This window comes from Puma concolor, chromosome C1, assembly GCF_028749965.1.
Source record: "Puma concolor isolate L17-30 chromosome C1, mPumCon1.1.hap2, whole genome shotgun sequence".
Lineage (NCBI taxonomy): Eukaryota > Metazoa > Chordata > Mammalia > Carnivora > Felidae > Puma > Puma concolor.
In genome coordinates, this window is record NC_141674.1 from 78,020,813 (window position 1) to 78,036,480 (window position 15,668).

General features: G+C 42.3%; 1 protein-coding gene across 3 annotated transcripts in view; it reads right to left on the minus strand.

Moving 5' to 3' along the window:
- The window catches only part of TGFBR3 (transforming growth factor beta receptor 3), a 208,627-nt gene that overhangs the window by 24,282 nt on the left and 168,677 nt on the right, over nucleotides 1-15,668 (minus strand). For all 3 annotated transcript variants that reach the window (XM_025912786.2, XM_086717529.1, XM_086717530.1), the window contains 5 exons: nucleotides 15,202-15,354; nucleotides 12,495-12,635; nucleotides 12,153-12,311; nucleotides 6,249-6,548; nucleotides 2,978-3,098 (listed from right to left, as the gene is read on the minus strand). In XM_025912786.2, coding sequence (XP_025768571.2) covers nucleotides 2,978-3,098; nucleotides 6,249-6,548; nucleotides 12,153-12,311; nucleotides 12,495-12,635; nucleotides 15,202-15,354 — 874 coding nt within the window. The remainder of the gene's footprint in view (nucleotides 1-2,977; nucleotides 3,099-6,248; nucleotides 6,549-12,152; nucleotides 12,312-12,494; nucleotides 12,636-15,201; nucleotides 15,355-15,668) is intronic.

Genomic DNA, 15,668 nt, shown 5'->3' on the forward strand with positions numbered 1-15,668 from the left:
TGAAATATGACCAGGCCATTAGCACTGGGAGTACAGACCAGCTCTCTGCTTGGCTGAGAAGCTGATAACCTGAGCCTTTATCTGCTGCTGCCCCAGAAAATCCAGTGTGGAGAAATAAGATGCACCAATGACCAGGGAGACCTGGAACTTCAGCACGGCCTTCAAAGAGCACCTGTGTGGCTAAAAAGGCAGTCAAACATCTCATTGGTTGGGTAATTTTTACCCCCAAATTCGTTCCAGTAAGAGATACTCCTGGGATACTACAGGTTCTGTGGCTTACAAAAGTAACACACAAAGCTGGCAGAAAGACTGTTCATGATGACCCAGTTATTATTCAAATAACCTAATGCTATTAGGCAAATGGTCACATCCCCATTTCAACTGATTATTCCAATTTACTGAGAGGCAGAGGGAAAACACAGACTCCAATGGCCTGCATCATGAAGAAATGATTTCAGAATCAAAAGAAAATAAACATGAAGGGTGGGAGGAGTCACTCAGAGAGCTGAAAACTGCCAGAACTGCCATTCAGTGCAAAGTTAGAAAGCCTATTTGCACACAGCCCAAGGGAAGCTGGCTGATAGTCTAACCTGCATTTGTTTAACAACCCTAAGCAATCAACTTTCTTCACCACAAGCTTCTCCGCTAAAATCTAGTCTCAATCAGCGAATCTCATGAAACTGCTTTGATATTTGGTAAAATTTTCCTCTTGAACTTTCATGTAAAAAAAACAACACTGAACTTTCAGGATAATTACACTAAGTTTAAACAAAAGTAATTACCTAATTTGCAAGAGGAATTACTTAGAAAAATACCACCAAACTTAAAAGAAGCATGAATGAATTACTGGAAGTTATACTGCTGTGTATTAATGCCTAATTATTCTTTGGCATAGAAAAAAGCAAGCGGCTGCCTTCAATTATGAGCGGAACTACCTCTCTCAAAAAAGGTAAGAGTAACAAATGGAATACAAGTGGCTGCTGTTATTGTTAAACCACTCACAAAAGTACAAAATGAGCCAGATGTTGCCCAACTGTGATATACTTCGCAACACAATTAACTTATTTCTTTCCCCTGGTCCCCCAAAACAGGGAACTATTCGGGCAATCCATTTACAGAAAGACTGTGGCTATTACACGGTTTCAAATTGTTGAAAACCAATCAGTGAGAGTAAAACAACAACAAAAAGTGTTAATAAGGAACCAATAAACATCTAGTATGTCCATTTTGCACCACCTTCAGAATGGCTGGGCAATGAATTAAAACCTAGTTTCCTTCTTCAAACAGTACAACAGGTAAAGTTAAGTTGTGCCCCAGCCTCCTGACTCTAAGCCAGTGCCCTCCTCACTGTATCTCCTGCCTTTCCAAAGTGAGCAGTAGGAAGAGGGCAAATGACATACAGATACGTCAGTAAGAATGGCTCTTTTCACAGAAGTCACTCAACCAAACAAGAAAGTAGACACATCCACATGCCTCTATTCTATTAGGTCCTGTGCGCCTATCCTCTTAGCCCCCACTGCCTTGTCTTGCCAAATCCAACAATGCTTACATCAGAAATGCCATCCCAGCGCTGCCCCCAAGCCTACATCAGGTGTCAGCTCCACCTGGCAGGCCTCCTAGCAAATGCTCACCAAGAGGAGACAGTATGCTTGCTGGCTTCTATCAAGGCTCCAGTGCCAAGCTCCTCTCTGTCCCTTGGTGGTGGAAGGTGGCATGGGACCTAGCCCTGAAATAGCTAACCCCAGAAGCTAGGAATCCACTTTCACTCTCAGACTTCTCTTTGTTTGGCACCCCTAGACAATGTTTCCAGATAGTCATAGGTTGTTTCTAGACAGTGACAAATGTAGCTGCCCAAATAGCCCATGTGTATTTGGCTCCACCCCCTCAGATGTTGCCAGCTGCCTGATGTGTTCTTGTTTGTCCATGCCCCTCGGCTGTGATGCCCGTCCCCATCAGATGCTCTCCACAGTCCACAGGACCTCATGTCCATTCCTAACATCTCCATGGAGCCCAGCTCGGTTTCTCCGCTGGTATGGCTGACTTGGCCTACACCATGTTTGGCTTTGCCTTGCCTGTCTACCTGAGGCCACACCTCTTAGGGCACGTCCTTCCTTTTCTCCCACAAGAAGATGCAGACTGCTGATGCTCCTGGGTGTGCAAGAAGAGGCACCCTTGGCTTCAAGCAACAAACGTGCCTGGGTAACATTCTGAAACCTGAATTATAAAAATGCATTTGGACAGTGGTTCTTAACCTTCTTTCTGCTCTGACCTAAGATGAATGGTGTTCATATACCTAACACTCTCCCCAAAGGCATCTGCGATCCTGATACAGCCCTGGGACTGCTTGTACTCAGCAGAATCACTGGTAGTAGACCACAGAAAGATGGGCTGTGGGCTGCTCAATCCAGGCATGCCAGGAGGAACTTGGAGCCTTTCTTGCATACTCAAGGGATCATATTTGAATGGCAAGGGAGAGTGACATTGGGATAGGGACAACTTTGACTCTGATATAATATTAAAGAGGAAATCATTGGCAATCACATCACTAATAACTCAGCCACATGTCAGAGCAGACCTAACTAAATAAAAGGCTCTTTTGGCAAAACTCCTTCTAAAGTTACTAATTGGCCCTTAATTTATCTTTTGAATACAAAGGTACTTTGATTTACAGTATTGGAGCTGTTGCTGCTTCTTTTGTATTTTTTTTAGTATTGGAGCTTTTTTTTTTTTTTTTAATGTTTACTTAGTTTTCAGAGAAAGAGCATGAGCAGGAGAGGGGCAGAGAATCCAAAGTGGGCTCTGAGCTGTCAGCACAGAGCCCAATGTGGGGCTCAAACTCGTGAACTGTGAGATCATGACCTGAGCTAAAGTTGGATGCTCAGCCAACTGAGCTACCCAGGCTCATCCTAGGGGTCTAGTACTAGAACTTCTTAAAATGGGCAACCCCCAGGCTCTGAGCGAGCCTTCCAAAACGCACCTTTAACTTCTTCTTGCTGGTGGATCACAGCAAGGGGCTTGGTGAAGGTCTTCTTAGTCTGCATCATGGCCCAGATCATTGAGGCGTCCAGCGAGGTGCAGGCTTCATCTGGAGGCACACACTGCAGAGAGGCAGAGATAGCAAAGCAGGGTCAGGGGTCACCCCGAAGAGCCTGCACCAACTCAGCCTGCACAGTTGGCCAGTGCCCCTTATCAGACAGCTCACAGCTGTTTACCAGAGAAAAACAGGAGATTTGGGCGTTTTCCAAAGAACCATAAATAATCTGGGAGATATAGTGGCAGACCCAGGATATTCTCAGCTGCACTTGAAGATTCAAATATCACTGGATGGCTTATAAACATTGCCTTTTCCCCCCATCTTCCCACAAAACAACTAGAGGTTTATGTGTTATTTAGTCTGAAAAATAATTAAAAAAAAAAAAAACTGTATGACGAATGTTGGCCCTTCACCAAGCTGGCTTCACATAAATGGTTCATATTTGTGACTTGTGATTGTGGGAAACTTCATGCACAGCATTATGAAAGTGACAGATTTTACATCTGTTGTCCAAAAAGATAATAATGTTGTCAAATTTGTTTGATTTTTTAAAATCCTGGTATAGGCTCGTTCAAAATGGTATAGGTGACCAGGGTCACCTGCTATAGTGTTCCACACTGGAGTCCTGGGGAGTTGTAGCCAGGTGTGGAGACCATGAGATTAGCTGTTTACAGTCATTTTAAGGCCCCGAATTTAGGATTAGCATGCCCAAGCCTGTTATATCTGTTTTTAAAAAGTGTACTCACATTCTAGTACCTTTTTCTTTAAAACATCTTCAGTTCCTTGTCTATGCTTATCAATAGGTAAAACTCTGATGTACATGGCATCTACTTGTTTTTGTTGTAAGAAGTATATCAACCCTTTAAGAAGTCTATAGCAAGCCATCCCTAAAAGCTAATGAACTTCCAGCTCTTCCAATCACAAAAGAGCAAAGCCTTTTGGCTCTATTGTCATTGCTGCTCTGAACAGCATATTATAAGAAAATAACTCCTTCCCTTCCCCCAAAACCCAGAGGAAGCCTTTACAATAGCCTCCTTATAAAGGGAAACAACAGATTTTTCTGTGGAAAGGCCTCATTGTTGAAAAGATCTGCATGTTAGGAAAAGCCTTCTTACTTTGCTGCTATTTCTTCAGATAAGTAAGAGTCTACGATTCTACGTCCAACTCACGGCTCGACCCTGGGCAAGACACTTAACTCTGGCCTTAGTTTCATCAGCTAAGGGCAGGGATGGACCCAATGATCTTTGAGTACTCCTCCTAGGAAGATTCTTTGGCTCTCTCTATCATCATAGAAGGCACTGAGAAGTCGCTAGAACTGTGGAAATATTACCTACAAGCAGTAAACATGAGGAGAGTGGTAACAGTTCATCCGAAGCCACTGCACTATAAATGGTGGACTGTTGTTACTGTCTCATTTGCTCCTCTGTTCCTAAGGGAAGCCAGCTACTATTATTTCTTTTTTTTTTTTCATTTTTTTTCCTTTAACATTTATTTATTATTGAGAAACAGAGAGACACAGAGCGTGAGCCAGGGAAGGGTAGAGAGAGGGGGAGACACAGAATCCTAAGCAGGCTCCAGGCTCTGATCGGTCAGCACAGAGGCCGACGCAGGGCTCGAACTCACAAACCGTGAGATCATGACCTGAGCCAAAGTTGGACGCTCAACTGACTGGGCCACCCAGGCGCCCCTACTATTATTTCAATTATAGATGAGGCCATGCAGATTCTGAGAGCTCAGGGGACTTGCTTAAAATCTTGTTAGTAAGCAGTGGGCCTTCCTGCTCAGTGCTCATGCTCTTTCTACTTTCTCTTGCCTTGGGCGTAAATAGAGACTTTAGGTTTAGGGTCACATCCCATGTCACTCCTTAGAATTCTCTGCAATGAAGTACTGGGATTAATTTTCACAGAATGATACGCTATGGACTATGCCAGGCCAGGCTCAGCGAGAGGTAATAACCAAAGCCCTCAGTAAAGACGCCTAGTAACTGCCAGGCCTCCCCTCCTAGATCCCAAACTTCTACAAGTCTTCCACCAGCTGCAGGGACCAGCTGTGTGTCACAGCCAAGCATTAAGTTTTCCCATGCCTCTCTACCACAAGTCCACAAATGGCCACTGTGAGGTGAATGCCCACAAGGCTAAGGCATCAATGTTTCCAAAAGCAACCTAAAGAACATAGTCTATATCATCTTATGTATTCATGCTCCCAAATGATCATGACCAGATTTGCTACATTTTCGTATGTATTATAAAATGTTCTCTGATGTTATCGGAGAAATGGATGCCCAGGGGAATATAACAGTGTAAAGCATTCAGGTCAGTGGTAATTTATCCAGTAATAATGATTTAATTGTTCCTCCTCCCTCTATATCTACCTCTTACAACCTATGTATTAAGAGACATACACTATTAATGATACCAATCAATTATTAGTTTTAGACACTGATTTATATGTGACTACAAAAGTTTTATAAGTCAGCTGACACTGTGCGAGATTTCTACAGATGAAATGCATGTAAGGAATTATACATAACTATGGAAGATCACAGAAACAAAACTGTGGCAGAGACACCCTTCTTGCACAAGGCCCAACTAATGAAGGTTTGTAATTAACCTTGCAGATCCCCCCTACGCAGCCATTCCAACAAGGTCAAAGTGTTCTGATGTCTGTTGTGGCAACAGAATGTCCTGGTTCAATATGGGGAGTGACATAAGGTAAACATGATGAACCAGTATGAAGCTGAGAAAAATTAAAATATTTGTTAGTTTCCCTTAGAGGTTCTCTTGAGACAAGTCAACCTTATAATTCACACAGAGAAGGTCAAAAAACAATTGCAATACAAGTCTCAGCGGGACCTGGAAAAATTAATCCTCACATTGAACTTGTCCTTTCGGCTCTGTACTTTGGCACTGCACGCTATCTGAATAGCAAAGATAAAGCCAGACCTCTCCCTCAATGGAAAACAGTCTTGATTTATCATTTATAAGATACTACTAAGTAGCTTGCATGGAAAAAAAAAGTCATACTGTCAGGATTTATTCTCTAAGACTCCATAAAACTCACGGTTCCCTGCTAACACAGATTTTATTACTTCAGTTGGGCAGTTCCCAAACCAAAAACCTCAACCTGCAATAACTCGTGATTAAACTTCTCCGGTAGGTCACTGCCTCACCTAAAAATGTCGAAATAGCATACAGATGGATGAAGGCCTACTCACCTTAGGTAACTTCTGGGGGTCCTTTTCCTTCTTGGTACACAGCGTGAGCTCACACTGTAGAAAGAGCAGTGAGGTGTTGAAAATGGACTTAAACACAAAGCTGAATCGCTTCTTATCCATCTCAGCTTGGGGAATAGGAAAGTGCACCCTCTTTGGATTGTAGAATTTCACAGATTCATCTTTAGGACAAATGTTTTCAATGATAGTGTAATCAGACATCCTATCCGGGTTTGAATATGGAGAGATAAAGCACGTTTGGATGGCAAAGCCCAATTCTTGGTCAGCCTTAGTAACAGACACCTACAAAAGAACAGAAAGACCAATCAGAAGCAAGTTGGCATCTCTCTTTTACTCTATTACACAAGGGTAACATATCAACATAGCGCTTCTGATGAGGGACCCTGCTTTATTTTCATAGTGTACTTATACAGTCTTCTTTCTAATTACAAAAGTAATATATACTCATTGAAAAAAGATGTCTCCCGGGGCGCCTGGGTGGCGCAGTCGGTTAAGCGTCCGACCTCAGCCAGGTCACGATCTCGCGGTCCGTGAGTTCGAGCCCCGCGTCGGGCTCTGGGCTGATGGCTCAGAGCCTGGAGCCTGTTTCCGATTCTGTGTCTCCCTCTCTCTCTGCCCCTCCCCCGTTCATGCTCTGTCTCTCTCTGTCCCAAAAATAAATAAATGTTGAAAAAAAAAAAAAAAAAAAAAAAAAAAAAAAAAAGAAAAAAGATGTCTCCCATTTAAACTTGATATGGATGATTATGGTGAATTATTTGGTTCCAATGTCAGTCTGGAAGATTCCAACACAAGATGAATAAATCTTGTCAACCTCCCCTAAGTCCTCTAGGAAATAAAAATAAAAGCACAGCGCGCACCTAAAATGGATTTTCCAAAATAAACAAACACCAACAGGCAAAATCCCTGATGTCATAATACTGTATCATGTCTTAGTAGCATACCACCTGTAGCGCAAGCTATTTTTTGAAATTGCTCAAAAATAAGGTACAGAGCAAAATCTATTTAACCTAGGCAGAGAGGACTGAACTTCTAAACTGCAGCAAGTCAGAATGAGCCTAAAACATTGCAATAAAGCTACAGATTCATCTAAAGTCCTGCTTCCTAGTGAGCAGGCAGAGCTGGCCCAGTTTGGTGTCAGGAACCGTGCAATCTGGTGGCGATCACGAGCCTGGCAAAGTGTCCTAGCTGCTCACAGGTCCAAAATAGGCCTTGCCAAGTACTCTCCCTTCGCTCTTTAAGCCCAAGGGTATTTTAAGGGAAATCTAATCTGGAAACGTTTCCAACTCATTATACTTCCCTCTTACAAAACATTTGTATGGGCTACGTCCAAACCTTGTTAAGGTTCTTTTCTTTAGAAACAGGAAGTGGTGTTTGGCCAAGTGTAAACAGAATTCAAACCTCAACTATCCTGAACTCAGCTAAAATCCTCGGACCAGAGTGGATTCTCCATTTGGTGACACATGGATACTGTGTGAACTGCCTTTCCCCTCATGCCTCATTCCTTTACTAAACTTAGGGTCAAAATAAACTTAAACACTTTAGAAATAAAGTTAGTCCTTAATCATAAGCCAATAGCCCCAGAATCCTTTCAAAAGGCGTGGAGATATAAACGCACTTTCCATTCTGGGAACCCAGGGGAAATCCCTGACATCGCATAGGGCACAGCACTATTTTGAAATATCCCTACGTGGCTAACTACAAGACACTCAACAGTGAAGATGATTGTGATCATGTCACTTTGTTGGGCCTTAAAGCTCAATCCCTCTGAACAATCTTGTGAGATAAATATTTTCATCTCCATTTTATAAATGGAGGAGAAACAGCATCCAGGATGGATGACTCATTCAAAACCCCACTTTGCAAGCGCTGGATAAAACCAGGGCTTAAAACCCAGGCCTTCTGACCTCAAGTCCATTTTCTCTAAAGTACTTCATGGTAGCCACAGGGTCAATTCAACCAAACCCAAGATGTGGCCTTGGGAAATCACCTAGTCAGAAATCTTTCTAGGAAATAGCGTTTGGTAGTCTAGAAATATTCACAGATCATTGTTTTGGCAATATTTCTAAAAAATAAGATATCTTGGAAAGATGGAAAATTACATATATCCTATTACTAAAAAGTGGCCTTTAACATGAAGTCAGAACCCACAATGCAAAAATGTAGACAGAAGAAGAAATGCAAATCTTTTATCTAATCTCAAAGAAAGTACATAGTAGCAGAAAGTCTCAGGTATCCCAAAAAGTTGTTTTGGAGGAAAAACTATGGTCAGTAAGTCTTTTACTCTACAATGGCCTGGAAATGAGTGGTAGAAGGACTACAGGCCTTGGAGGGAGATGAGCAGATGAGCCTCAGGAAATTGTGTGCTCTGTGACTTGTGCCCTGTGAACTCTGAGTCTCAGTTTCTTCCCACACAGAATAAGGGCACCAATACCTACCAGAAACAGTTATTGTGAGCATGTGTAAAGTCACAATTACACACAAACACGAGTTCTCAGCTACTCAATAAATGCCAGCTATAATTAGTAGTTCTATTCTAGATGTAAAATTTGGAGGTTGTAAATAGTTCTTTTTAATGCCCCCAAGAAAAATGAACTAACAGAAAAGCTGTCATTTGCTGAGTCGAAGGGGCACATGTACCCTAATGTTTAAGCAGTGCTATCAACAATAGCCAAATTATGCAAAAGTCCAAATGTCCACAGACTTATGAATGGACAAAGAAGATGTGGTACCTTGTATACACACACACACACACACTCAGTATACACACACACACACACACACACTCAATGGAATACTACTCAGAGAAAAAGAATGAAATCTTGCCATTTGCAACAATGTGGATGGAACCAGAGTGTATTATGCTAAGCAAAGTAACTCTGTCAGAGAAAGAGATCATATGATTTCACCCATATGAGGAATTTGAGAAACTTAACAGATGAACACAGGGGAAGGGAAGGAAAAATAAGGTAAAAGCAGAGAGGGAGACAAACCATAAGAGACTCTTAAATACAGAGAACAAACTGAGGGCTGCTGGAGGGGAGGTGGGTAGAGGGATGGGTTAAATGGGTGGTGGGCATAAGGAGGGCACTTGTTAGGATGAGCACTGGGTGTTACATATAAGAGATGGATCACTGGGTTCTACTTCTGAAGCCAAGACTACACTGTATGTCAACTAACTCAAATTTAAAAGAAGAAGAAGAAGAAGAAGAAGAAGAAGAAGAAGAAGAAGAGGAGGAGGAGGAGGAGGAGGAGGAGGAGGAGGAGGAGGAGGAGGAGGAGCCGCCGCCTGGGTGGCTCAGTCAGTTCAGCATCCAACTTCAGCTCAGGTCATGATCTCAGGGTTTACGAATTTGAGCCCCGTGTCGGGATCTGTGCTGACAGCCCAGAGCCTGGAGCTGCTTCAGATTCTCTCTGCCCTTCCCCCACTTGTTCTCTCTCTCTCTCTCTCTCTCTCTCTCTCTCTCTCTCTCCTTCCATCTCTCTCTCATAAACAAACTTAAAAATTTTTTTTAAAAGAGGATGAAAATATAGTCAGTATATGAAAAGATATAAATGTGAAAGTAAGAAAAAAAAAGCATTTCAAGTAAGCCAGCATTAGGTGGACTGGGGAGAAAAACCAAAAGGCCCAGGGTAGGATACAGGAGGAAGACTGGCCACTGATGAGTATATGGCAGCAAAGCCGTAGGTCAGCAGAGCAGGCACACGTTTGAAAAAGAACAAACTGCAGTTAAGCAGGGCCCCTAAAATCCAGGGCACAGCAGAGGGTCACTGACCAACTGCGCATGTGGACTATGCAGGCAGAAACACAAGAAGAAAAAAATGATCTTGGATAAGAAGAGATCTATAATTAGGAACAGCATGTAGAAAGCAGTATATTTTCCCCAGTGGAGAAAAAAGGTATACCCCCCAAAAAGAGAAGACCTCTCAGAATAAGGAATGAAAAAGGAGGAGAGATCCAGGAAAACGTCTAGAGCCAGTGGGTTCCATCCCAGAATGAGGACAAAGGTGAGAGTTCTTTGTCTTTCTGAAATAGAAATATGTGCTCTGAAGTCACTTTCAATGTGTCGAAGTACCCCATTTCCACCCTGTAAGCTTCTCAATCCTCCCACAGTGAAGCAGAACACCAGCTTGCAGTTTAGCACCAAAACTAGCTCATCAGAGGATGATGTTCTTGTAAGACCAACAGGTGTTCTGAGGCCATAGAGATATTTATCTTTTTCTAGAATCTAATCCATGAACCTGGATATTTGCACTGGTGAGAGGGTTACATTTTCTTCCCCTTTAAGTGACCCTTTGAGGATAAATGATAGTAGCATCTAGTAGATAACATTATGGGCTCTGGAGCCAGACAACCTGAGTATGAACCCTACTCTGAGCTCATTAGTTACTAACTATGTGATTGTAGACAAGTTTGTACCTTAATTTCCTCATCCCTAAAATGGGGATATCAGTAGTCTTGTCTCATCAGACTGCTTTGAAGAGTCAATTACTATAACACTTATAACCTGAGTTTGGCACAAAATAAATCTGCAATGTTAGCTGTTATTATTTCATTATTCCCACCACTACCTAATATTTTCATAGTTATTCCACAGATATATGCTATACATAATAATTACCATTATGTATACAAAATAGTTTCATACATTTATAGACACATTTAGATAATGATCTAAAAAAACCCAATTTTCATGAGATATGGAAGCGCACAGCATTTCACTGAGGTGTGTTCAATTTAAAAGATAATATAAGAGGTGATGTGAGGGGCGTCTGGGTGGCTCAGTTGGTTAAGCATCCAACTTCAGCTCAGGTCATGATCTTGCGGTTTGTGGGTTTGAGCCCTGCGTCAGGCTCTGTGCTAACACCTGGAGCCTGGAGGCTGCTTCGGATTCTGTGTTTCTCTCTCTCTCTCTCTCTCTCTGCTCCTCTCCTGTTCACACTCTGTCTCTCTCTCTCAAAAATAAATAAACATTAAAACAATTAAAAAAAAAAAAAAAAGAGGTGGTGTGAAATCTTCCTGGTTAACTCTAACAGTGCAAATACTGAACTCCTGTTCCAAAAATACTAAGGACAAAGCAAGAACAGGACTTTATTAAAATTCACACTGCTGATTAAAAAAACAAAAACAAAAACAAAAAAAAAAAAACATTCATCTGTAAAACACTCTCTCCATGTAGCAAATCCTAAAATGTCTTGCTTTGGTCAGAAATCAACCTGGATGCAGGGCGCCTGGGTGACTCAGTTGGTTAAACATCTGACTTTGGCCCTGGTCATGATTTCACAGCTCATGAGTTCGGGCCCCGTGTTGGGCTCTGTGCTGACAGCTCAGAGCCTGGAGCCTGCTTTGGATTCTGTGTCTCCCTCTCATTCTGCTCCTCCCCCTGCTCATGTTCTGTCTCTGTCTCTCTCTCTCTCTCAAAAATAAATAAATATGGGGCGCCTGGGTGGCGCAGTTGGTTAAGCGTCCGACTTCAGCCAGGTCACGATCTCGCGGTCCGTGAGTTCGAGCCCCGCGTCAGGCTCTGGGCTGATGGCTCGGAGCCTGGAGCCTGTTTCCAATTCTGTGTCTCCCTCTCTCTCTGCCCCTCCCCCGTTCATGCTCTGTCTCTCTCTGTCCCAAAAATAAATAAACGTTGAAAAAAAAAAAAATTAAAAAAAAAATAAATAAATAAATAAATATGAAAAAAAGAAAGAAATCAACCTGGATGCATTTTCTGAGCCAAGCCCTTACCCAGAACTGGTTAAGGGATGTGGGGAAGAACACGATGAGGTCTGCCCCAGGAGCTACTATAATTCAGCCCTGGCCTAAAAGCCCAAGGCTAGTTAATGTTCATAACTAGCATACCTAGTTATCCCAAGGCTAGTTAATGTTCATAACTAGCATACCTCAACATAAATGTGTCCGTTCTCTGCCACAGAGAAGACCCCCTGAGAGGGCACGAGAAAGAGGTCAGTGTTATAGAGCTCCATGTTGAAAGTGACATTCCTGTGGAGTGGGTCCTGGAAGCCGCTGTGATTCCTCACTCGCCGCAGGCTGCAGTTAAACTAGTGAAAACAAACAAACAAAACAGAGATAAATCAGAGTCAAATGAAGGATGAACACCCTAGACCTTTATAACCTTTGGCCTTTAACATCTAATCCCTGCCCCCCACTCCCAACAGTCCCTAATTAAAGGCGACCAAAAGGAAAACATTCTCACAAACTACCTACTATAAACAAACACATACCACCACAATTTCAGGCCGGCTGAAGAAGGAAGTGTCTCCTTCATCCATATCCCCCGGAAATCCATGATCACCTGACTCCAGATCTTCATAACCATCTAGCCAGCCACTACTATCCCCAGGTGATGGAACCTGCATCACAATCTAAAAGGCAAAGAAAGCGCAGACATGGTCATTGAAACACCCAGTCACATGATCTGGTTCTATCTCACACCAACACCAATGTAATAATTCAGATGCAAACTGAAAACCTGACTTAAAACAAAACAGGGCTCCTGAGTGGCGGCTGGGTCATGGCTCCGTGGCTCCGTCATCAAGCATCTGACTTTGGCTCAGGTCATGATCTCACAGTTGGTGAGTCTGAGTCCTACATGGGGTGAACATGAACCCTGCTTTGGGTAAAAACATGAGCCCCAGGTGAGCCCCACTTCTCTCTCTCTCTCTCTCTCTCTCTCTCTCTCTCTCTCTCTGCTCCTCATAGGATTTTCTTCCTCTTTGGCCTTGCTCACTTGCGCCCCCCATCTCTCTCTCTCAAAATAAAAATAAGAAAAACCTCCAAGTGTTTCAGGATTTTATCTTCAAAGAGATAAAAATAAAGAGGAACCCAAAGTACATTCAAATTAAAACTTGACTAAAGTATGCATCTTTCCTGGTGAAAGAATAAAACTTGTTTCAAACAGTAGGAAAACACTAGGCACTAGGTTGAATGGGGTTGTCAGCAGGCCAGCCTGTAGGGGAAGGGGCCTTCTCCTTAAGGGGCTTCTCTTTACATCAAAAATTCTAAGAAATATTAAGAGCTGGCTAATTTGTATCCATTGAGATTTCTATCAAGTTTGAGTTGGAAACAAAGTACCTAATGTTTACTATTATGCCAGCCTCTCCTCATCTTATCTCTGTACTCCTCTACCTTTTCCTCATTTCCTCCCCCGTATCTTTCTGTATGGTATACAGATGGAGGAAAGAATCCTGTTTTATTCTATGATAGTCTATCCAAATGTTAGTTGAGATGATTATTCCTAGGTTAGTTCTAAATAACATGAAAAATTCACCTGAGGACTGTGACTCCATAAATAAAATCCTAATTTTTTTGTGTATATAGAATAGTCATATTTTTTGGTCTGATTTCGTGTCGTGTGCCTAATTTCTGAATATGTTGCAAAACAAAAGTATATAGTAAGTCTGGAAATTGCTACAAATAGTTATCACTGGAACGAACACCTAAAATATTCACTAAAGGGAAGAGAATGTAGAAAAACCACCTCTCCATTTACCGGTTCCTCACAAGAAAGTACTGATGTACCTGAAGCAAGTACCTAGGACATTTCTTACCCTAGGTATTATCATCATAATATACACACAAATACACACACAGACACATACACAGACACACACACAGGCGCACACACGAGAAGAAAGAGATTTTAAGGGCTTGGGATATACCTTTTTCTTCTGAGGAAAATGGTATTATTTTTACTTAACAGATAACCAGAGCCTCTTATTGGTGTTAATTTAGACGTAAATTTAAAATTCCAAAATCAAGTATATCAGTACTATATGCTATTCATTATATCTGGAAAAACTGGGTAATATACAAAAATTAATGTTGGAATTGGCAGGGGTGTGTTCATCATAGAGGTCAAAGGTTAATAAATTATTCCAGGAACAAAGGGAGATTAGTTGGGCCAGCCTTGTGTCAGGGAAAGATTAGTGGATGAGAGGTCAGGAAGCTGGATTCAGTCCTGGCTCTGCCGTTAACTAGTTCCTCAAATCTAAGCAAGTCTCTTAACTCCCGGGAGTTCAAATTCCTCACCTGTGAAATGAGGAAGTTGAATGAGATCATCTTAAGGTTCTTTCCAGCTCAAACACTCTAAGTCTGAAGAATAATAAACTTGGGCCCATAGAGTCAGTCCCCACATGAGCCACAGTGACAGAGCACCTGATCTCCAGTCTTTCCTCTGGATGGGTCAAGGGTATCTACCAAAGGGCAGTGGGACGAACGTGAATGAGAGTCATGCCCTCCCCACCCGTGGCAAAGCTGGAGTAGGTGCTGGGAGCATAGACACACACATCATGTCAAAGCCAGACACGGGTTTTTGAGCCTTATTTTTACCATCAAAAGTATAACCTGAACTGCAAAATTAATACTATAAAGTTCTTTTGAAATTTCGTGTTTCAAATTCTTTTAATATTTACTACCCAGTGTCTATTTCTGCAAGAATAGGCTTCATCTGAAAAAAAAAAAAAAAGATTCAGATGAATGAACTGACAAGAATGATATCTGAAAAGTGCAGGATAGCTACTATAGTGGATAATCATTGGGGGAATCTGTGGAATCTTCCTCTGGGGAACTTCAAAAGTAGGGGATTTTTTTCAATTTAATCTCTTTTCTTCAAGTTGGAGAGAGACTTAATAATAATTTCTTGAGGGCCATTTTTGGATTTCTCTTGATTATTTTGTTCACGAGGAAGGGAGAAGTCCTCCTACCTCTGAACAAGACTGAAATGAGGCCACAGAGACCATGGAGCTGGCTAGCTCAGCTGTGTAGACTCAAGGTCAAAGGACACCCAATTTGTTGAGAACTGACACTTGGCTTTTTTAGGCCTAGGGTATATGCCCCTGCACATTTTCACAGAAATTTTAAGGCTAATTTTAAGGAAACACCCGGAAAGGATCTGGCAAAGGGCCAAGCTTTGTTTTGGGGAACACTTACAGAGTTATAATAAATCACTCCATCCGGGGCTGACCGCCGGTGCCAAGTACCACAGCCACTCAAGGGAGACTCCAAAATGAAGTGGGTGCCATTCATCTTGGCCTTGCAGGTAGGATCCAACAGAGTGAGCTCCATCCCCGAGTAGTTGTTGGCCTGAAACAACCACCACCAAAGACATAAGGAAGGGCCCACAGGCAGTTCTGCAGCACACAAGGAACGTGTTTTGCCTGGTCTTCCCATATGGTATTGGTTGCTGGAGGCCTGCATTCCCCCTCCCCCCTTACCTCTTCCCAGCCTACCAAGGATTGTGTTTGTTGGCCTTGGAAATTCAATAGCAAAATATTGACACACAAGGATCTGGAACCCCCTTTAACTGAGAATAACAGGACCCGGGTAAGAAACACAGCCAAGGGGAAGTAAGCCCATCCAACTGAGAAAACAGTATCAGGTCCCCAGAGTTCAAAAGT